Source organism: Haliotis rufescens, unplaced genomic scaffold (assembly GCF_023055435.1).
Source record: "Haliotis rufescens isolate VD_foot unplaced genomic scaffold, xgHalRufe1.0.p SCAF_14, whole genome shotgun sequence".
Classification (NCBI taxonomy): Eukaryota; Metazoa; Mollusca; class Gastropoda; order Lepetellida; family Haliotidae; genus Haliotis; species Haliotis rufescens.
In genome coordinates, this window is record NW_025963824.1 from 28,163,452 (window position 1) to 28,188,207 (window position 24,756).

A 24,756-nucleotide genomic window follows, 5' to 3' on the forward strand; every position below is an offset into this window, starting at 1 on the left:
GGAACTAGGCCGTGGGCTCATCAATATTCATGACGGTATTCCTTTGTGGAACAGTTCCCACGCTATCTATGACGCCATTGGTTGAGATTTTGACCTTTGACGTCATAGATAGGGGTCATATGCTAATCGCTTTACTACGTCTGCCGATTTTTTACTACGGAGAGTTCTATGGCAATATCATCACCCCCAAATTATGAGACATGAAAGAAATTCGAGAATGTTGCGTTAATTTAACGTGTGTCAAGAGTCTTCATGTTTGTAATTCCGAGTTCTGGCTAAAGAGGAGTAACCCTATCTTCAAGAGCAAGGACAGATTCTGTAATTTTTGTGGATTTACATCTCAAGAAAAATGTGCCCCTATTGAAGATTATCAGGAAGATGAGGTAAATGACCACTTATATTCACATGGATCTAAACCACTCTTTCCTGAACATGATTTGGATGTTCTGTGTTACTACAAATACTAACTAAGGCAAAAGAAAACCTTCAACAAAAGGAGATATAAAAGAAATACTTTGAATGCTGTTTTTTATATGAACAGATTGAATTTGAAATTCTACATACATCAGACATTTAGATATCCACCTAAGAACACAATTGAATTTACTATCCGGACACTTTTAACCAAATATCTGAGTGGATTTTGGGAAAAGTATAATGAACTTGGTGCTTGTTTTTGTGTGTGTTATTCATAATAATGTTTGTGTCAGGTCATTTGAATGAACATAGTCGCGTTGCTCAGGGTTTGCCTGCCAAGGAAGGAAGAATAAAACAGTTGTTGTTTTGGTGGTCCTAAAAAGAGCAATCTTACATTACTCATATTGCCATATTTACCCACACCAATATTGTGGAAAATCTTGCTTCAAATTTGAACTATATATGGACACAACAGTCTTTACAACATGTAACTTTTCATGATGACTCAGTTGAACGTATCTGTGGGAACAGCTACATGATGTACCAATTTGCAATTATTTCCCATGAAGGATTCAAGATTAAATTTCCCGTTCTCTTCTAGACGATCCTGTTGACCTATGGGGTGTTGGTCATGTGGTGGAAATGGATGCAAGTAAATGGGTGAGGAAGAGAAAGTACAACATGGGTTCCAGTCAGGGCATTAGAAACTTTTGGATCTTTGGCCTTACAGATAGGCAAAGTAAGAAGGTTCTGCTTTTTATCCCCCCGGCATATAATGCGGGGAGATATAGCGATCAGCCAGTCTGTCTGTCCGTCCGTCCGTCCGTCTGTCCGTCCGTAATCATTTCCTTTTCCGGGGCAGAATTCCCAAACCATTCAGTGTATTTGATCGAAACTTGGCAAAGCTATCAGGCACATACTGAAGTGGTGCCTTTTGATATTTTGGGATTTTTTAAATTTTTATTTTTTAAAATTTTTATGGAATGAAGTTGGACAGAGACTTAATTGGGGATGGGGTTCTTTTCCGGGGCGGAATTCGAAAACCATTCAGTGTATTTGATCGAAACTTGGCATTCATATGGATGCGACCATGGTTTGATCTTTTGTGGGTAAACAATGAAGGCTTCTTAAAGAACATTAAACTGTTGACTCATTACATACAGAATTGCACATTTACTAGTGGTTACTTTACAGAAAGCTGCCGGGGGGATATGTCATCTTTCTGATGACTCTTGTTAATGTTCATGACAGAACAACAGACACCCTATTGCCAATAACCATTGCCCATGTTGAAGTCGGTACACAAATAATTACTGATGAATTCAAATCCTATATTTGTCTGTAGGGGCAGGGTATGAACATGACACTGTAAAACACAAGGATGGTTATGTGAACCCCAAAACTGGGGCCCATACTAACTCCATTGAAGGATTTGGGGGCAATGCCAAGGCAAAGTTTAAGTCAATGCATGGTGTCTGAAGAGAACAGTTAGCTGCTCATCTTGATGAGATTATGTTCCGATTGAACAACAAGAATGAATGTTTACCCTCATACTTGGCCTTATGAACAAATACTACACATTTGTATGAATATTTGAATGAATCAAACCAATTTGATCAATCCTGATCTCTTGATGAGAATGTAATCTATTGATTATCTCATTTATAAATTTGCCCATTGTGCTTCGCACATTTGTTTGGAAATATAGAAATGTTTCCATCAAATTCACATGAACATAGCATCAGTTATTGTGGCACTGTTACCCTTTACACTGTTTGTTATGTTCTTGACATTTCAAACATATCATGAAGGACATATGTATGCATAACATTTCCTGTCAACAGTTTGACAGATTTCTATTCATCATCTGTGCAGATGATTCAAGTTGCCTAAATTGTGTTTCCAGTATTCAGTGTGAAATATGAGACTGTTTGCATCAATATCAAACTCAATCATTGCGATAATCATGACAGAGTGCAGAATCATTGTTCGTTGTTTTGTTTTTAAACTGTTATTCTTAAACGTTCCCAAGATTGACATGTTATATGCTGGTGTTGCACAGATTGCCACTGATAATATGTCAGATATTTCCTGTTTAAATAGTTCTTGTGAAACTAACCGTGATAGAAATGACATGTGTGGGTGAGTGTTTCATAAATAAATTTTCATTACCCTGATTACGATTTTGTTCCCATTAAAATACCCACACTGGGTATTTTGTTTGTGACATTATTGAATTTGTTACGTTTCTATATGATTAAAATATTTGTGGAAGATAAATATCAATGTGTATTGAGGACACTGACGTGTGAGTTCATATTTGAAAAGATAAAATGAAACAGAGTTCCCATCAGAAGCTGCTATTGTGATAACTAATACTAAATGATCTGAATGACAATGTTATATTGCTACTGATGTCACATGTTTGGATGAAATGATATGCTGAGTCTTTTTGTTTTGTTATGAATTAATAAATTATGAATGTTTGCGAGATCATTTGTCATTCTTTTTCATAACTACGGTTCCATTACTTCAGTCAATAGATTAGTTTTAATATGGTGAAATTTGTTGATTTACTGAATTTTTCAAATGTGGGCCCACCCATCAGAATCTCTATAGAGATAAAAAAAAAGTGGGCCCACATTTCTGTTTTCACTCTATTGCCTTGTTTTGAAGGTTAGATCATTTGTCTTTCTGTTTTATAACTACGGTCAAAATAATTTTTTTAATGGTAAGAATTGTAATGATTTACACATTTTTTCAAATGTGGGCCCACTCAGAAAAAACTCTATAAAAGATTAAAAAAAGTGGGCCGACATTTCGGTTTTTGATTTTGGTGCCTAAAGTTTTGTTGGCGAGATCATTTGTCATTCTTTTTCATAACTACGGTTCCATTACTACAGTCAATAGATTAGTTTTAATATGGTGAGATTTGTTGATTTACTGAATTTTTCAAATGTGGGCCCACCCATCAGAATCTCTATAGAGATAAAAAAAGTGGGGCCACATTTCTGTTTTCACTCTATTGCCTTGTTTTGAAGGTGAGATCATTTGTCTTCTGTTTTATAACTCTGGTCAAAATAATTTTTTTAATGGTAAGAATCGTATTGATTTACACATTTTTTTAAATGTGTCCCCACTCAGAAAAATCGCTATAAAGATATAAAAAAAAGTGGGCCCACATTTCAGTTTTCATTCGTGATGCATACAGTTTCGTCGGTGATATCTCCAATTATCTACAATTAATTACATGATTAGGACTATGAAATGGCCTACCTTACATGTCTCAGATTTTTGTTCCGAACCACAAGATGCTCAGTGTTTCAGTACGAAAGTCCCACCGAAATGTGGGCCCACATCTGTTACCCTCCAATAACCAGCTAGTAAGTGATCCACAATTCAGTAATGTTGACAAAAACTTGTAACAATCGTGAGGCATACTACCGTTGTTCGTATTGGTGGGAATGATTCACTAAATGGAATACCCTGTGCAGTTTTAATGATGAACCGAGTGACAGGCGGAACAGATTATCACTTTCACAGCGCCATGTTTTTTCTCGGATACGTTACTAAACAGCATAGCTCCAGTGTATATTTAGAGTTAGCTCCCTTCAACACTCGAACCACTGATAATGCGGTTTCGCCTGGCTAACTGTAAAGGGTTCGTGGCAAGACATAACACAACATTCAAACTCACACATACCAGAGGTATGACAAGAGGCTAAAGATGGAACCTCAGTTCCGCCAAAGTGACAATGTATGTATCAACCTTGTTGCACTGGTAATCATACCATAGGGTGATAGTACAAATTCAGATACTTCATCAGATGAGTTAGATGCCGGCTAAAGACATCATCCGAAGAACAACACATACTTCTTCGCTAAAACCCCCCAACCCTTCCAATACTTTTCCCGTTTCATAGCTTTTAACTATTCAATATTTTTTCCAAGCAAATTTAATGAAGTACATATTTAATTGCTACCCCGTCAACACATATCTCAATAAAGTACAATAACAACACTATTTTAGACCACCTCAAAGGTCTATAGGCCCTTTTAGTGCATGACAACACACGAATAAAAGTTTATAATCATTTAGTGCTTGACAAAACACGAATAAAAGTTTATCGTCATTTAACCTGTAAAAGTACATTTTACGGCTAATCACCGCCTCCGTTAGGATAGGCTAGATTAGGTACATCTTATACATTATGTTATATTTTCATAGCGCTATGATTCTTATTGATTTAAATGAAGCTGGAAAAACATTTTTCTGGCATTTCCGACATTACTTTGGCAATATACTCTATTTAGTTAATATCCATTCAGATCAACGCTGTAATCCTTACTGTGGATCTGACTTCTTAATGTGTGTCCTCCTTGTTATCCATTACCTGTTGTTGTTAGCGTTAATCTGATGCCTATCAAAACATATCATGTATAAATACCTTTGCTTGCTTGTAGTCACCAAGGACGTTAGAATCAACATGGAAACGTTGCAATATACAATAAACCAGAATTTGTTATCCATAAAGTTATATGTTTTCATAACGTATTTCAGAAACAGGATGTTTGCAAGTTCAGGTGCACTCTCTCAAACGATCATTCTACTGCTGTTTTGCTGTGACATGCAGTGTGACGGTGTCATCACTCATCACTTTTTAATAGGCGGCAGGAATGCCACATTTCCAAAGGTTTATTTGAAAAGACTTGGTGTTGTGGATAAACTACAGTGTTTCCTACACTGCTCCCAATACACGGGATGTCGCCGCGTTGGAGTCTCCACAGTCGGGGAATGTTTTTTATTCGCTGAATCCAACAGAACACTTCCTGATGAATCTATTAATACAGGCTACCTCTACAGTTCACTCGTGGCAGGTAAGTACCTAAAAGCGAACAATATCCTGCTACAGAGTCAATTGTACGATTCCTAATATAGCATACGAATGTGTTTCTGAATCATCATTAAACAAGGATGGTACCAGGTATTTTGCTAAAAAGTGTATCCTGCTCCATCGGGGTCGGCCGTCACAAACACATGCAAATTCAAGTCAATGGTTCGTTTAAAAAAGGCACGGAGACGTAAGTCAAACTAGGGAATTGTATCGCTACAACTCGTACAGTTAACACAGTCGAAGGTGGTAATATGAGAGTGAGTATATTCATGCGATATCACGATAAAGGACACCAGAAATGGGCTTCACATATTGTACCCATGTAGGGAGATGGTAATGTACATGTAGGCGGATGTATGTATTCAACACAGTTTGTGAGGTTTAAGGTTCAATAAATATTCAGTATGAACTTGCAGAGGGCTGTTTGAATCTGCAATGAATTGACAGTGCCTGTGGGATGGTGCATTCTGTGATATAACATTACCATTACCATGGAAACGGCGGATGTCAGTTTTGAATATTTGATAAATAAATATATGTAAGTAAATATGTACATATTACTGCATAAACCGGAAGGTCCAGACTCATTATGTGATAACAAAGTATATATCAGTACTGAATCTGTGATAACAAAGTGCATGTCAGTACTGAACGAGTAATAACTGTACATGTCAGTACTGAATCTGTGATAACAGTGCATGTCAGTACTAAACGAGTGATAACAGTGTACATGTCAGTGACAGTGCATGTCAGTACTGAACGAGTGATAACAGTGTACATGTCAGTGACAGTGCATGTCAGTACTGGAAGAGTGATAACAGTGCATGTCAGTACTGATCGAGTGATAACAGCGTATGTCAGTACTGAATCTGCGATAATAGTGCAAAGCAGTACTGAACGAGTGATATTTGTGCATGTCAGTACTGAACGAGTGATATTTGTGCATGTCAGTACTGAACGAGTGATAATAGTGCATGGTAGTACTGGACGAGTGATAACAGCGTATGCCAGTACTGAAGTTGCGATAACAGTGCATGGCAGTACTGAACGAGTGATAACAGCGTTTGTCAGTACTGAATCTGCGATAACAGTGCATGTCAGTACTGGACGAGTGATAACAGTGCATGTCAGTACTGAACGAGTGATAACAGTGCATGTCAGTACTGGACGCGCGATAACACTGCATGTCAGTACTGGACGAGTGAAAACAGTGCATGTCAGTACTGGACGAGTGATAACAGTGCATGTCAGTACTGGACGCGTGATAACACTGCATGTCAGTACTGAATGAGTGATAACAGCGTATGTCAGTACTCAACAAGTAAAAACAGTGCATGTCAGTACTGGACAAGTGATAACACTGCATGTTAGTACTGGACAAGTAATTACAGCGCATGTCAGTACTGGACAAGTGATAACAGTGCATGTCGGTACTGGACAAGTGATAAAACTGCATGTCAGTACTGGACGCGTGATAACAGCGCATTTCAGTACTGGACGAGTGATAACAGCGCATTTCAGTACTGGACGAGTGATAACAGCGCATGTCAGTAATGGACGAGTGATAACAGCGCATGTCAGTACTGGACGAGTGATAACAGTGCATGTCAGTACTGGACGCGTGATAACAGTGCATGTCAGTACTGGACGCGTGATAATAGTGCATGTCGGTACTGGACGCGTGATAACACTGCATGTCAGTACTGGACAATTGATAACACTGCATGTCAGTACTGGACGCGTGATAACAGTGCATGTCGGTACTGGACAAGTGATAACACTGCATGTCAGTACTGGACGAGTGATAACAGCGCATGTCAGTACTAGACAAGTGATAACACTGCATGTCAGTACTGGACAAGTGATAACAGCGCATTTCAGTACTGGACGAGTGATAACAGCGCATGTCGGTACTGGACGAGTGATAACAGCGCATGTCAGTACTGAACATTGATAACAGTGCATGTCAGTACTGAACGAGTAATTACAGCGTATGTCAGTACTGAACAAGTGATAACAGAGTAAGTCAGTACTGAACGTGTGATAACAGAGCATGTCAGTACTTAACAAGAGTCATCAGAAAGATGGCATATCCCCCCGGCAGCTGTCTGTAAGGTAACCACAAGTAAATGTGCAAATCTGTATGTAATACAAGAGTTGAATGTTCTTGAAGAAGCATACATTGTTTACCCACAAAAGATCCACCATTGTCGCATCCATATGAAATGGAAAGTAAAATAAGTGTGTTTCTGTGGTTTTTTTAGCGCAAACAAATGACAAATTACAAGAAACATTCACTAAACAAGCGTATAGTCAACGAAATCATCTATATCCCCCGCCCATTTTAACACGTTATGGTCCCAAACCAGGTAACTGACCCAACATTTCTCTTAGCCCATGTCAAAATAGTTGCAATGGATATTCTAAAATAAACATTTCTAAAACTCCTTAATATCAAATGGCACCAGTTCAGTATGTGCTTTATATATAGACATGCAATGGTTGGCAAGGAAATAGTTAACAGTTTATTTGTTATACTACATAAGTGAACCCTTCCTATATTAAACTTAAATCCAACTTGTTGCAATGGAAACGTAAAATGAAGAAAAATATATAATTCCTACCTAAATAACAAAAGGCACCAGTTCAGTATGTGCCTGGAAGACATGCAAAGTTTTGAAATAAAGTATTTAACGGTTTTTGTGTTACGCTCCGGAAACGAACACCACCCTTATAGAACCTAAGTCCAACTTGTTGCCATGGAAACGTAAAAAATAAAAATTCCTAAAATTCCTAAATAGCAAAAGGCACAACTTCAGTATGTGACCGGTAGACATGCACAGTTTTGTAAGAAAGTTTTAACGGTTTTTGAGTTACGCTCCGGAAACGAACACCATCCTTATAGAACCTAAGTCCAACTTGTTGTCATGGAAATGTAAAAAATATTAATTTCTAAAATTCCTAAATAGCAAAAGGCACAACTAGATTTGCCAAGTTTCGATCAAATACACTGAATTGTTTTCGAGTTCGTTATATGCCGGGGGGGATAACACGTGATAACTGTGCATGTCAGTACTGAGAGAGGGATAACACAGGATATATTAGTATTGAATCTGTCATAATATTGTACATTTCACAATTGAATGAAATCAGTTAAAGCATTGCGCGAACACGTGGTATCATCACTGTTTGATGTTAATTTATAAACAAATGCACATGATATACTCGGAATCCTACAGTTGACGCTGCTTTTGGGTCCGATTTCTCATGAATATATATTGAAGGCTTTTATTTATTTGAGACAAATGTTTATCTGAAATAAAAGGAGGACATTCCTGTTCACAAATGTACTGCACTGAAGTACGAAAGTGTATCTTACCTGTCCTACTAGTGACATGGAGATATCGTATATTGCAGGTTTGACCACACAAGAACAGAACAGCACCATAAGTGATGCTAGACAGAGGTCCACGTCATCAATGAACACAAGACAACAGACGATGAGAGCCACAGAAGCCCACAGCAGCAGCAGCAGCAGCAGCAGCAGCAGCAACCCTGTGAGTCCTGCGACTGCGAACACTGAGACCACGACGACCTCGAAATCCAGCAATACGAGCAATGGCACAGAGGATAGAACCCCAGATATCACACACAGCAAGGCCATCACGCCCTCCAGCAATTCGAGCACAGAGGATAGAACATCAGACATCAGACAGAGCAAGGCCACCACTCACGCCAGCATTACAAGCACTGGACCAGACCTCAGTGGGAGCCAGGCCACCACGCCCCCCAGACCATCACCAGGTAGTTTATACGACAGATTGAACTGTAATGTTATGTAAGATATGAGTGCCGCAGAATCCTTCTATTGTGCTCACTGAGTTGGTCTGATGTATTCAAGATAACGTGTTTTCAGATTTGCATTTTTAGTGTCTTTAATAGCATAGCATATGTATCGATATTGTAAATATAACTTTCAATGTATATTTGAGCAAAATAAATACTTGAAAAGAAGTCATTCGCGACGTCATACTGCAACATCATTAGAGTAGAATGATAACGAAAAGAAACGAATATGGGACATTGTTTGTCAACTATAGTACGGCTGTCTGTACAAAATAAAATCTGGAACAGACAATCCAATGATTGACATCATGAACATCTATCTACGCATTTGGGATCCGATGACATGTATCAACCAAGTCAGAGAACCTGACCACCCAAACATGTTAGTCGCTGAGACATAAAAGTAGACTTAGTAAAATTCTGTATTCTGTTCAGGTTTAATATGAAAAGGGATCTTACCCGTAAGCTTGTCGTTAAATGCCGCCGTCAGGTAATCTGAAAAAGCCGTGGTTGTTCTTTGTGCGTCCTTCATCTCAGCGCTCAGCAACATCCCTGCCACCAAACCAAAGTGAACCCTATACACCAGTGATCGATATTCTGAGCAACGATCCCAGACTTCGGGATATGATGGCACGCAACCAACCATCTATCGATCAACTACGGCACCCTTTTTTTTAGACACGTGAAGATCCAGGGTAGAATAAGTCTTCAACAACAGCTCTTAAAGGCGGCTATGCTTGTCGTAAAAGGCGACTAACGGGATCGGGTGGTCAGGCTCGCTGACTTGGTTGATGCGTGTCAATGTATCTCAGTTGCGTGGTTCGATGCTCATGACATCAATCACTGGATTGTCAGGCCCAGGCTCGATTATTTACAGATAGCCATAATCCAGGTGTATGACGGCAAAGTACGGCGTTAAACAACAAACAAACAAAACTTAACACCCTTTTTTATACCTTTCAGGTGACGCTTTTATCAAGAGTGTCTATACCATCGTGACGCAAACCGGTACCGAGAAAGATAGTGGCACGGCGTGCTTTGTATACGTGGACCTATATGGAGAGACAGGTGGTAAAGAAACGTTGTATCTCGATAACCCAGGGGATGAAATGTCCGAAGGTTCTAATGATACTTTTACAGTAAGTATTTAAACACACACGAACACTGCAGAGAGCCTGCTTTAAGTGGGGATAGCATATCTGTCTTGTCATTGTCTATGAATATATAGTTTGACCTAAAGCTATTGAGAAGGATTGTTTGGTTGGTTTGTTGTTTTACGCCACACTCAGCAATATTCCAGCTATATGACGGCGGTTTATAATCGAGGGATCGAGGGATCGATGAAACGCATCAACCAAGTCAGGGAGCCTGACCACCCGATCCCGTTAGTCACCTCCTACGACAAGCATAGTTGACTTTAACGGCAAGCCTGGGTTGCTGAAGACCAATTCTACACCGAATCTTCACGGGTCCTATTGAGAAGGAGAACATTCTAACTTATACATTTACTACGTTAGAAACCAAGATATAAGTTTGTCCAACAAACAATGCTTTCCTGAAGCTCCAAAACAGCAACATATTTTGTACATATTTTTGTAAATGTAATGGTTCAACGCGACGAGGCACACTACCCTGCATTCATATCACATATATTTTGTTTTTTTTAATTGATATTGTCATTCGTGACTCCCTAAATAATTTTAATTTGGGTTAAGGTCCGTACTGTAACTGGGCCATTCAAGTAGTGTAACATTTTTAATCGTTAAGCCATTCCGGAGAATGACTCGCTTTGAATGATGTTTTGGATCATTGTCTTGCGGAAATACCCACCCATCACCATACAAAACTTGTGATTTTGGAAAGAGATGTTCCTGTAAAATATCAGTGTTCACTGCACTTGTCATGTTACATTTAAATACAAATAATGGTGTGGCACCCAAAACAGACATCACACACACACACACACACACACACACATACACGCAAAGCCCCCCTCCCCCTACAAACACACCCATAAAATTTAGGACTGTACTTTGAATCTTTGCTTTTACGGTACCTTTTGTACAGTATTGATATAGCTACACTGAGTGAGTGAGTGAGTTGGGTTTAACGCCGCTTTTAACATTATTCCAGTTATATCACGGCGTGTCAGCTTAATGTGGGTTGAAAGCCCGGAGTGATGCAGGTCTCAGACGTTTACCACTTCGGTGAAACCCACGAGCACGGGTATGGTGCTGACAAACCTAAAACATTATCGGGATGAACCGGGATTCGAACCCACAATCATAGGTTTCTGGCGCGTCCAGGAGACGCAACTCTGCACAGCGAATCGCGGCGCCTTAGACGACTGGGCCATCCGTGCCCCCTAGCTACACTGAACTTTCATATGAGAACATATGAGAATGTAATTTCTTCCTGGTGAGGTGATAGTCATGGCATTCCTCGTGATTTCTGCCAATCCATTGCATCCAAATGCGTTCTTAATTTCTATTCCTTTATCTAATATACCAAGTCGCCTTCTGTCACCAACAATCAAGTTACTGGGCATACCTGCTCCCTCTCTGTTCCATCTACACTCTCAAAAGTTTTCAAAACACGGCACACAGTTGATAGTGGAATGTCTGTTCTCACTGTAATGGCCTGTGCTCATCTAATTCCTTGATTGTATAATTCAGAAATATTCTTTAATTTTTCCAAAGCTGCCATTTTCACAATGGTCTAGTTTGCCGTATGCTAGCTTGTTCACCAAGGGAGACAACACTGGTCATACTTTCCAATTATTTATAAAAGAATAAGTTCTACATACACCTTTGATAACTATTGGTGGCCACAATAGTGTGAATAATTCTGAATAATTTATGGTCAATTTATAGAAGTGAAGGCCCAGGTACTATCGAGGGTACAATCTTTCTACGAAGAGTGCCATAGGACTTTTGCTGTCTATTCCGTCATTTCACATCGTTTGAGACACAATCGAGAATGCTCTTTCTGCAAAGATTTCAAAGACGTCGTCATGTTTGGTATTTGATCAGGGTTACAATATTCAAGGGATACGCAAGACATAAGCAAAGCAAAGTTTTATTTTAGACATGTGGAGGATATCATCACTGTTTGATAGTGATTCCTAAATACAAGTTCATGATAAAGTAGGAATCGTATAATCGACTATGTTTTCAGCAGATACTTTTTGTGAATATGAAACATATTTTTGTTGCTATTATTTACATCATAATCCAATCCAGAGAAGAAACCTACTTGGCTTACTGGATCCGTCAGGTGTGTATGAACGATTATCTCAACAAGGAGAAGATACCATGCGACCATCATTATAGTCAATAAAAATGGTAACCTGGCAACCAGCATGATATGCATTGCTGCTGGAATCCTGATTACCGAGTTATTTTTCAGACGCACAGTTTTGAAAAATGATCGCTGTGCGGTCGTGGGGCACTGAGAGTACCTCTGACTTTTACAAGTTAGCGGAGTTGTATATTATTGAATTTTCTACCCCATGAGGAAAAATTAAAGACTGCTTGTAAATAAAAAAAAGTGTAGAATGTTGTCCAAGTTTCTTCATCGCTTAAGGAAAATACCTTTAACATGTAGTCACTTCTTATCGTACATCGATAAAGTCCCGTGAGACGAATTTGTATGTTTGACACCATTATATAAACTATGAGCAAACAAAATACTGCCTTATATCTGAACGACATAATCGCATATATATTATGATTATATGGTTATGTATAACGTGACACATTCGATACGAAAACGGCCAAATTGATTAATATCCATCTTTCTTCAGTTTACCAGGTCAAGTGATCTTGGAAACTTCACAAAGATTTTTGTGGAAGAAAGTGCTGACATACGATTTGCTTTTTTCAAAATACAGCTACCCCATGCACATGGAGCAACTGTATTGAGAAAGACTCGAAATATATAAATATCATTTTCTGCATACCAGCCTTGTCTCATTTGTGGTTAATAGAATTATGCAACTTTATGCCTTTCACTTCTGCCATGCAGGAGCTCCAGATACACTTCCTCCTGTTTTCTTTCACATGCATAAATACACTTAAATAGCATCATGATTATGCATTTCTGAGGCAAAACATATAGAGGTGAATCGCCGTGTTCTTGTACTTGACATATTGTGGTTTTTGTCCCAAAATAGCGGGACAAGAGTCTGGAAAGAGCTAGATGTTTTGCGTACGTCTACTGTGGCCAATGGTGCTAAATATTAAAACCCTGCGGTTGAAAGGAATGACCCTGTTCCTCAATTTGATTGATTAATGTCCATTTTTCTTCAGTTTATCAGGTCAAGCGATCTTGGAAACTTCACAAAGATGGTGCTGAGAGTTGGCAAATTTGGTCTAAGGCCTGGATGGTTAGTTGTTGGGGTGAGCGTCCAGGTTCATTATTGACTACTTTCCGTGGATGAAACAACTCACATGAGACGAGTGTAACCATTCTGGGCCCCGTTTCAAAAGTCACTCCGAATCGACCAGTCCTTGTTTTAGCTCCTTAATTAGGAGCGGAGGAAGGGTAACAATAAGTATAATCTTTTAACGTCTTTTGGTATGACGCGGCCGGGTATCGAACACCGAACTTCCGCTCTCCGTTCTACCACTAGACCACGGAGGCGGTATTGGTAACACAAGACATGCTCAAGGTTTTTGCGAACATCGGTCTCGTCGTTGATTTTTAGACCAGTGAAGATTCCGGGGTAGAATAGGTCTTCAGCAACCAATACTTGCCGTAAAAGGCGACTATGCTTGTCGTAAAAGGCAATTAACGGGATCGGGTGGTCACGCTCGCTGACTTGGTTGATACATGTCATCGATCCTAATTGCATGGATCGATGCTCATGACGTCAATCACTGGTTTGTTTGGTCCAGACTCGATTATTTACAGACCGTCGTCATATAGCTGTAATATTGCTGAGTGCGGCGTTTAACAACAAACAAAACAAACAAACTGATTTTCAGTGGTCCATTCATATGGTTTTCAACACAGTTTTACCTTTTGCGCCTGGAAGAATCTGTTTCGGCACATTATCGAGACTGGTTGGTTTCTGGCGTTGACGCTTTCTTTTCATATTATGTGAATGACGGGTGCTGCCGGATGAGAAGGACACACTTTGTAATGCCAATATTTTCGGATTCGGGAGCCAACTCCCCATCAGAATACATGTTCAAAGATTTCAGCTCCTCTCGGTACAAAATCACCCCGGGATCTTGAACTGTACCCTTTATGCGAACACCTGGTGTCGTGATGTATTTTCAGTGGTCCATTCATCTGGTTTTCATCACTGTTTGGCCTTGTTGTTTTCTGGCGTTGACGTTCTGTATTTCTTTACAGGTGGAGGTAGGGCGTAAGCGTACCTACGAGCGACACGAAACCACTGACATATATTACACTTATATCAACCAGTGGTTCCAGAGAATGGATGGGTGGCATTTCTTCGAATTTGCAGAAACTAAATTTGTAATGAATTACACCATGATGTCCACGTTCACCACAGAATACTGATAGGTATTGTGTATGCAATCTATGTAATCTCGAAAAATGGAAAATGGTTAAGCGAACAGTGTATTAGTGTAAGTAGCCTTAATTCCAATAGTTTTCCATAGTAAACGCAACCCTGACCTTGAAAATGTACTGTTTGAGAACAATAAAGCTTGCAAAAAGGTATTTTAGCATAGTTTCTAAAAACGTCTTAACCCTCATGTTGATATATGGAGACCCGTGAAGATCCGGGTTAGAATAGGTCTTCAGCAACCCAAGCTTGTTGTAAAAGGCGACTGTGCTTGCGGTAAGAGGCGACTAACGGGATCGTGTGGTCACGCTCGCTGACTTGGTTGATACATGTCATCGATCCCAATTGCGTGGATCGATGCTCATGATATTTATCACTGGATTGTCTAGTCCAGACTCGATTATTTACAGACCGCCGTCTTATAGCTGGAATATTGCTGAGTGCGGAGTAAAACAATAAACCAACCAACCTACCCTCATGAGTTTTCACGAATACACGGGGATCCATTCCTATAATTGTCACCGTTGTTGTGTCTCTTACGTCCAGTGTAATCTACTTCGGCGGATAATCGACTGTGGATATTCTCTGGCATTGACTTTTTACATTTACTTGAACTGGGTCAATGTTTCTGCTGGTGAGTTGATCTCCCCGCGTTTCACCAAGTCACACTACCGTTTATTAATTATGCGACAACAAAGACATGTTTGGGCCAAGAGGTTAAACTTGCCTCACCACTGTTACAAAACGAACATATTTCTTAAAGGTTTGTTTTTTTTCCTGACGGGCTGTAGACTCGCTGTACGTAATTCAAAATGTACGTTTTTAGTGTCAACAAAATCAATAAATGCGCTATTGTGTCACTGGATCTGCTGGTCCGTCATGCAAATTCGGATTGTGTGAGTGGTGGGTGCTACCTGTAGAGCAGGACAAGTGCACCCATTCGGCGAATACCTGGTGTCATCACTGATCATGATGTTCAGTGTTCCACTCACATAACTTTTACTGTCATTTTCCCTTATAACTACAGAGGAATCTTTAGGCGAATAACCGCGACTAGTTATTCTCTGGTGTTGATGTTATATATTTAGTCTCTGGTGTGGCCTTATATATTAAGTGTCTGGTGCTAATCTTATATATTAAGTCTCTGGTGTTGAGGTTATATATTTATTCTCTGGTGCTGATGTTATATATTTAGTCTCTGGTGTTGAGGTTATATATCTATTCTCTGGTGTTGATGTTATATATTTAGTCTCTGGTGTTGACGTTATGTATTTAGTCTCTGGTGTTGATGTTTTATATTTAGTCTCTTGTGTTGGCGTTATATATTTAATCTCTTTGTGATGATGATCTATGGTTACAAATCGCTCAGGTTTACTCAGCAAACTTCAGAGGAACCTTTAGGCGGATAACCGCGACTAGTTATTCTCTTGTGTTGATGTTATGTATTTAGTCTCTGGTGTTGACGTTATATATTTATTCAAAACGATATACATTTTCACGAACGAATAATTAACACGAATTTTTTTTAAAAGAAGCCTTGGAACCCACCTTTATCGTCCCTAGTTCATTCCTCAGAATGTTCTCAACTTTCTCATGAGAGATGCCCACTGTATTTGCTATTGGCGTGTGATTCGTCGATCATCCATAATCATATCATATATTTATCAACTAACGCTCACCTTTCACCGCTCACAACAGCCCATAGCCTAGTGGTTAAATCGTTCGCTAGTCACGCCGAAGACACATTTCTATTCCTACATGGATTTAATGTGTAAAGCCCATTTTTTGGTGTTCTCCGCTGTGATATTGCTGGAATATTGTTAAAATCGGCGAAAAACCATATACACTCACTACTACAACTTATTATTTAGAAATGCCGTAGCACCTATAACTGACAAAAACTGCCGTGGCACCAATCACTCAGTATAACCGCCGTAGCACCACTCCCTACTTAGAAGTGCCATAACACCAATAACTAACAAGAACTTTCGTAAGACCAGTCACTCACTACAACCGACGTAGCACCAATCACTCACTACAGCCGCCGTTGCACCAAACACTCATTACAACAAACGTAGCACCAATCACTCATTACAACCAACATAGCACCAATCACTCAATACACCCAACGTAGCACCAATCACTCACTACAACCGCCGTAGCACCAATCACTCAATACAACCGCCGTAGCACCAATCACTCACTCTCTCACTACAACCTCCGTAGCACCAATCACTCACTCACTAAAACCGCCGTAGCATCAATCACTCACTACAACCGCCGTAGCACGAAAAACTCACTACTACCAACGTAGCGCCAATCACTCACTACAACCGCCACCGTAGCACCAATCACTCACGCTTTCACTACAACCACCGTAGCACCAATCACTCACTCACTAAAACCGCCGTAGCATCAATCACTCACTACAACCGCCGTCGCACGAAAAACTCACTACTACCAACGTAGCGCCAATCACTCACTACAACCGCCACCGTAGCACCAATCACTCACGCTTTCACTACAACCACCGTAGCACCAATCACTCACTCACTAAAACCGCCGTAGCATCAATCACTCACTACAACCGCCATAGCACCAATGCCTCACTACAACCGCCACAGCACCAATCACTCACGACAACCAACGTAGCACCAACCGCCGTAGAACCAATCACGCACTACAACCGCCGTAGCACCAATCACTCACTACAACCGCCGTAGCACTAATCACTCACTACAACCAACGTAGCACCAACCGCCGTAGAACCAATCACGCACTACAACCGCCACAGCACCAATCACCCACTACAACCGCCGTTGCACCAATAACTCACTCACTCACTACAACCAACGTAGAACCAATCATGCACTACAACCGCCATTGTACCAATCAGTCACTACAACCGCCGTTCCACCAATCAGTCACCCACTACTACATCCGTCGTAGCACCACATTTATAAGAAGTGCCGTAGCACCTATTACTGACAAAAACTGCCGTGGCACCAATCACTCAGTATAACCGCCGTACCACCACTCCCTTAATAGAAGTGCCGTAGCACCAATCACTGCTAAGAACTTTCGTAAGACCAATCACTCACTACAACCGACGTAGCACCAATCACTCAATACAACCGCCGTTGTACCAATCACTCACGACAACCAACGTAGAACCAATCACTCAATACAACCGCCGTAGCACCAATCACTCACTACAACCGCCATAGCACCAATCACTCACTACAACCGCCGTTGTACCAATCACTCACGACAACCAACGTAGAACCAATCACTCAATACAACCGCCGTAGCACCAATCACTCTCTACAACCAACGTAGCACCAATCACTTACTACAACCACCGTAGCACCAATCACTCACTACAACCAACGGAGCACCAATCACTCACTCGCTAGAACCGCCGCAGGACCAATCACTCACTACAACCAACGCAGCACCAATTTCTCACTACAACCGCCGTAAATCCAATCATTCACTACAACCGCCGTGGCACCAATCACCCACTACAACAAACGTAGCACAAATCACTCACTCACTACAACCGCCGTAGCATTAATCACTCACTACAACCGCCGTAGCGCCAATCACTCACTACAACCGCCGTAGCACCAATCACTCGCTGCAAACACTGTAGCACCAATCATTCACTACAACCGCCATAATCTCAATCACTCGCTACAACCGCCATAGTACCAATCACGCACTACAAACACTGTAGCACCAATCAATCACTAGAACCGCCGTAGCACCAATCACTCGCTACAACCGCCGTAGCACCAATCACTCGCTACAACCGTCGTAGCACCAATCACTCACTACCACCGCCGTAGCACTAATCACTCACTACAACCAACGTAGCACCAACCACTAACTACAAACGTGGGAGCACCTTGCAGCTGCGTGAATTGGAAGACCCTCATCTACTAGAAGAAATACGGTAGTTTCTGAGACTTAAACCAACATATTGGTAGAGTATTTATGCCAATCCCTATCACCACTCTTATATAATGTCACCGAAACGGCATCAATAAACGTATTAATAACAAATTCAAAACTAATACAGATTAACGACTCATGGAAACATTCAAACCAAGTAAACTGTAATTGACCCAAACGAGAAAAACACATTTAATATTGACGGAGCATTATGTTTACTCGCTCCTAAAGGCCGTGTAGGTTTTGTTATTTGAAGAACCAACATCTACCTGGAAGACAAATATAGCAATATGAAGGAACCCATCGTTTTGTGAATAATACTCTCGTGAAACTGCAACAGTCTCAAAAGCATTCAAATAGACTCTGGTCTGCTTCAGTTGCACTCAAACAAAAACACAAAGTTCAAAGTACATCCTTTGTTCGAGCCACAGTCAAAGACAAACGGACACACAGGTGACAGGGTGCTGTGATCGTCGTTTCTAAGACAGGCGTGTCCTGTTCATATAAATAAGATTAAGAAAAAAGAAGAAGTGAGTAATCGATTTCGGGTGACTCGTACCGAACGGCCAATTACTTGTGTTGACGTTATAAATACAAGTCCTTTTTTCATGTTTTAAGTTCATACCAGTAACGACCCATGCTTTCCGTAAGAGGCGACTATGATTGTCGTAAGAGGCGACTAACGGGATCGGGTAGTCAGGCTCGCTGACTTGGTTGATGAATGATATCGTATCCCAATTGCGTGGATCGATGCTCATGATGTCAATCACTGGATTATCTAGTCCAGGCTCGATTATTTACAGACCTCCGTCACATAGATGAAATATTGCTGAGTGCGACGTTAAATAACAAACAAACAAACTGTTCCAAGCAGCGTTCGAACCAATTCCAACGAGTATGGGTCCCCAGTACTCTGCAAACAGATGTAAACATGCTATTTTAAACGTGTTATTGGTTTGGGTAAATTTGCAGCAAACAATGCTATTCTGTGTGAAATGGGACTTCATCGTATGTTTATTACTACGCGAAAAAGGGTAATTAAGTACTGGATTAAGCATTTGTGAATGAACGCAAATCGATACCCCACATGTGACTTAAATATAATTTATCTGACAACTGTACTGTGGGCCATGTGGCCTGAATTACTTAAATTGGTTGGTTGGTTTGTTGGTTGGTTGGTTGGTTGATTGAGTATTCTGTCACTGAAGATGCGTCCAATTGCTCGCATTGTCGTGTGTTCCACCGCCACGTACAGCCTTCGGGAGTGCTGTTAATGGATGTTCCGGTCTGGTATGGCTGACGTCACGTCACCGACGCTTCAAGTTTTCATGACTGGCTGACGTCACGTCACACCAGGTGCACCGACACTTCCAGTTGTCGTACTAGCAGACGTCACACGAGATGCACCTGGACAGGGCGATCACTGGTACTGACACTTCCAGTTGTCATACCGGCAGACGTCACACGAGATGCACCTGGACAGGGCGATCACTGACACTTCCAGCTGTCGTACCGGCAGACGTCACACGAGATGCACCTGGACAGGGCGACAACTGACACTGACTGACATGACTGACAGACGTCACACGAGATGCACCAGCGCCCACTTTCACAAAACGATCTTAGCGCTAAGATGATCATAACTCCCATACTTGAACATAGGCTTACGATAGTTGTAGCGCCAAGATCGCTTCGTGCAAGTGGGCCCTGGACAGGGTGATCAATGACACTTCCAGTTGTCATGGCTGACAGGCGTCACACGTCCTGCATTGACGTTTTATATTGCATTTATTTCACTGTCATGGCTAGGTTGTCGAAGTTACACGATTTCGTTTTTAATACTGCGTAGCATATGTGATTCAAAACAATTCGTTGATGTCATTACTATTGAAGGAAAGTGCAAAAAACGATGCCTTTAATGTTGTTTAACGCAGAACTCAGCAATATTCAAGCTATATGATAACAAGATGTGTGTACATGCATACCAAAAATACAAACCCAGCGATACTAGGATACATCTTAAGAAGAATGCCAATATTTGTATGGCAACGCGATTTCTGTAGACCGGGTGTTAAGCATCCAAACCATGATTATCACTAAATACACAGATCAATGTCAGGCGGACATGGCACGGGGACATCAACTGCGTCGGGATCAGTTGTCGATGCACTTCTTCTTGACGGGACTAACCCTTCTGTTTCCAAATATCAGTGGACAATGCAGGGAAACGTGCCTTGTGTGTTGTTAATCATGCGCTGGCTTGTAACTGTTCCATCTGCTTCTGGCGTGTCATTGCGTGCGAAGCATGTTTCTGTCAGAAAGATCGCCGACCCATCTGCACTGATATCTGGAGGAATAATCTACTACGGTAGCTCTGTGCAATGCTGGAAAACATGCTTGGAAGACAAGAATTGCTTTTCAACATTTTTCTGGAGAAATGAAAGGAAATGTGTCATCAACCACTCGGCATATACCAACCTGTTGAGGTCTTCAAATGGTCCTGCAGAATGGATGGTTCTCATCGATGTAAGTTGTCAGTCTCCACCAGTTTATTTTTTTGCTTGAAACTTAGCAATATTCCAGCAATATCACGGCGGGGGACACAACAAATTGGCTTCACACATTTTACCCACGTCGGGAATCAAACCCGGGTCTTCGGCGTGACGAGCGGACGCTTTAACCACTCGGCTATCACAAATTGGAATTCCTATTTCATGTCGCTTTAGTATAACTAATACTATATTTCCATGGAAACAGGAACGATAAAGATTATAATACGAAGTTCCTGCATAGTATGCATTGTGCACATACCTGACTTCTGCCTCCGTTCACTCAGCAGTGACTGGGTACCCGGTAAGGTGAGATGGCAATGTGGTTGTTAACCTGCTACCGTATTACAGGCAGCTTGTGTTGTATACTTCCCAGGGACCTGATAATGATCACACTGATCCAGTGATCTATAATATATCATTATTGTTATTATTATTATAATTATTATTATTATTATTATTATTATTATTTTTAGTTCGCTTGTTTGTTTGTTTGTTTGTTTGTTTGTTTGTTGCTTAACGCCGCACTCAGCAATATTCCAGCTATATGATGCGGTCTGCAAATAATCTAATCAAATCGTGATATATATATATATATATATATATATATATATATATATATATATATATATATATTACGTCATAGGATAAGTGACGTGTCTGCCGGACAGTAACAGTAGCCAATATTGTTCCAACTGAAACCTGTAGCGTAACTACATATATACAAAACTACAATTGCCTACACAATTGGTTTAACTTGCCTTCCGCGGCAATCCATCGGTCTGTCCGATAGAGTAACTGCCCTTTATCAAAGGGAAGCTACTCTAACCCGTAGTCTATGAAACGTCACGGCCACTGTCGGCTTGTCCTGTCATAACGTTACGAAGTGCAGTCAGATGTACAAACAGCGAAAAACGAAAACAATGTAACAATTCGAACACATTTTGGCCAATTCCAACTGTCTCTGATATGGAAACTGATCCCGCTTGGCTAAATTGTTTCGCAATTTATATCTCCAAAGTTGCCAAAACTTGTAAAATGCCTCACCTACGTCACAGTTAGACGCTGATTTTCAGTATATTAGACTATTCTTTTAATAATGATAGCAATTATCCCAGTAGTTTCTCCAGATTCCCAATGATTTATTCTGACTCGATCGCCGAATGACAAGGGCGACGCTATGTATGTTGATAAACACTGAAAGTAGTCCCTACTTGACCTTAGATATTTACATCTCTATCCCTATGACCCCAACGAATATCATGTGTATTCGTTGCCTTTATCCTGTCGAGAAACCTACCCATTATATGATAAAAATATAAACTAAGCGGCAAAAGAAAGTATAGGTTGGCAATTTGTAATTTTCATAAAAAACAGCGATAACTAGTGGAAAGTGGGTATTGGGAATATGACTTCCCAGTAACAGGTACCAAAAAACATCTCACCCGAACGCGCCACCTTTGACGACTACGACGACTTCGTGCTGCTGGAATCCGAGCGTATCGTCCTTTCCGAGGAATGGTACTGACTGCTCAACATCGACGCATGAGACTGCGATGGACGAGGCAGGCTCGACGCTGGCAAGTGAGAAATTGGCGTCGAGTGCTGTTCATTGATGAAAGTTGGTTTAACTTGTTTCGAAATGACGGCAGAGAACGAGTTTATCGACGCAGAGGGGAACGTTTGGCCCAGGCGTGTATTCGAGAGGTCCATCCATTCGGCGTGGGAGATGTCATGCTGTGGGGCGGTATTTGTGGAGATCAGAAGACTGATTTGGTTATTATACAGGAAACCTGAACGCTGTTCAGTGCAGAGACCAAGTGTTGCAGCCAGTTGTGCTTCCGTTCTTACAAAACCAACAGCAGGGGACATTGTTTCAACACGACAATGCCAGGCCCCATACTGCAAGACTGACTCGGAACTTTCTAAACCAGCAGAACGTTGACGTTTTGCCCTGGCCTGCCCAATCACCCGATATGAATCCTATTGAACATCTGTGGGACCATCTTGACAGACATATTAGAGCACGCCATCGGCCTCCCGCCAACAGACAAGAATTGCAGCAGGCCCTGAGAGACGAGTGGCAACGGATTCCAGTCCACGTCATCAGAAGACTGACGTCATCGATGAGGCGGCGTATCACAGCATGAATTGAGGCAGCTGGACGTCATACACGCTATTAAAGGCAACTGTGTCGACCATGAACTTGTAGTGTGTCTGACAATTGTTTGGTGACATTTCAGACAACTTTTGAAAATGAAATTTCTTACCCCATCATTGTTTACCTTGAGCTTACATTACCTGTGATTGCACAATTTCAATCAAACTGTGGTTGATCAATCATTTGTTACCCCTCCCTAGATTATATTATAATTCACAACAAAACCTCTTCTTGTTATTTTTTTACCGATCATGGAACTCGACCTATACTTTCTTTTGCCGCCCAGTTTATATCTATCACGAAAAAATAATTCCACGCAGTAATAAATCCTGATTTCTGGGTTCAAATCCCATTTAACAACGCTTTCAACCAATCAGATAGCAGCACACGCACCCATTCATTTAACACGTATGTCACTTTCGGCAATATTCCAGCAATATCACGGCTGGGGACACCGGAAATTCGCATCCATAAAAAATACAATAATGCACCTTTTGATGATCTGCTCAATACATACATTTCTACGTTTGTTTTGCTTTTATCAGCCTATGGCCTACACATATTACGGAGAGACGGGCACATGGATTGCGCTCCGGATAGGTTACGAGACATGGACGATGGGCAAAAGTGCTTGCATAGAAGAAGGCGCCCAACTGCTGAAGCCCAATAATGCGCAGAGACAGGCACTGGCAGTGAAACTGGCGAAGAACTCCGGTATGTCATTCATCAAATTCGTTCAGATGTTTTGTTTGTTTGTTTGTTGTTTAACGCCGCGCTCAGCAATATTCCATCTATATTACGGCGATCTGTATACAATCGATCATGATATCATGACCATTGATCCACGCATTTGGGATACGATGACATACATCAACCAAGTCAGCGAGCCTGACCATCCAATCCCGTTTGTCGCCTCTTACGACAAGTATGGGGTGCTGAAGATCAATTCTATCCCGGATCTTCACGGGTCCGTTCACATGGTATCATATTCTGTTGATATCCATGTCCGTTGGTAGTGTAAATGAAGCTTTTCAATGAGGACTCCATTGTTTACAGGCCGTACGCGCATGGCGAGTACTGTTTTGAGGCGTTAGGCAACATGCACGTGCTTTGTTGTGCAAATTGTGTGGGTGACGGGTGCCGCCTGTAGGCAGGGCGTGGTGTGGGGTGGGGTGGGGTCTGTTTCGGTTGGTGGTCGAGACTGATTGTTCACTGGTTCTTTGGATAACACGTTGATTATATATCCGCATCTGTGCTGACTTGTACACATGCGGGGTTAAATGAGGTGAGGTGAGGTGAAATGGGGTTTAACGTCGCGTCCAAGATTATTGCACTTATATAGCGACGTGCATGCACGTGTATGTATGTGTGTGGCTGCTTGTACTAGTCCGG

The 24,756-nt window shown here is 41.1% G+C and overlaps 1 protein-coding gene across 1 annotated transcript; it reads left to right on the forward strand.

The window, feature by feature from the left end:
* Positions 1–4,990: 4,990 nt before the first annotated feature.
* LOC124131196 (A-agglutinin anchorage subunit-like) lies at positions 4,991–14,797 on the forward strand. Its single transcript, XM_048395533.1, has 5 exons — positions 4,991–5,295; positions 8,730–9,116; positions 10,122–10,297; positions 13,469–13,558; positions 14,520–14,797. The coding sequence occupies exons 1-5, from the start codon at positions 5,046–5,048 to the stop codon at positions 14,688–14,690; spliced, it is 1,074 nt and encodes a 357-aa protein (XP_048251490.1). The 5' UTR covers positions 4,991–5,045; the 3' UTR covers positions 14,691–14,797.
* Positions 14,798–24,756: the final 9,959 nt, after the last annotated feature.

What these genes read in the sequence shown, in the direction of transcription:
- LOC124131196 (XM_048395533.1), top strand. Translation starts at nt 5,046, where the DNA reads ATGCAGTGTGACGGTGTCATCACTCATCACTTTTTAATAGGCGGCAGG. An exon ending in CTACAGTTCACTCGTGGCAG is followed by an intron (nt 5,296 to 8,729) that starts GTAAGTACCTAA and finishes CGTATATTGCAG; the next exon opens with GTTTGACCACACAAGAACAG. An exon ending in GTTCTAATGATACTTTTACA is followed by an intron (nt 10,298 to 13,468) that starts GTAAGTATTTAA and finishes ATTTTTCTTCAG; the next exon opens with TTTATCAGGTCAAGCGATCT.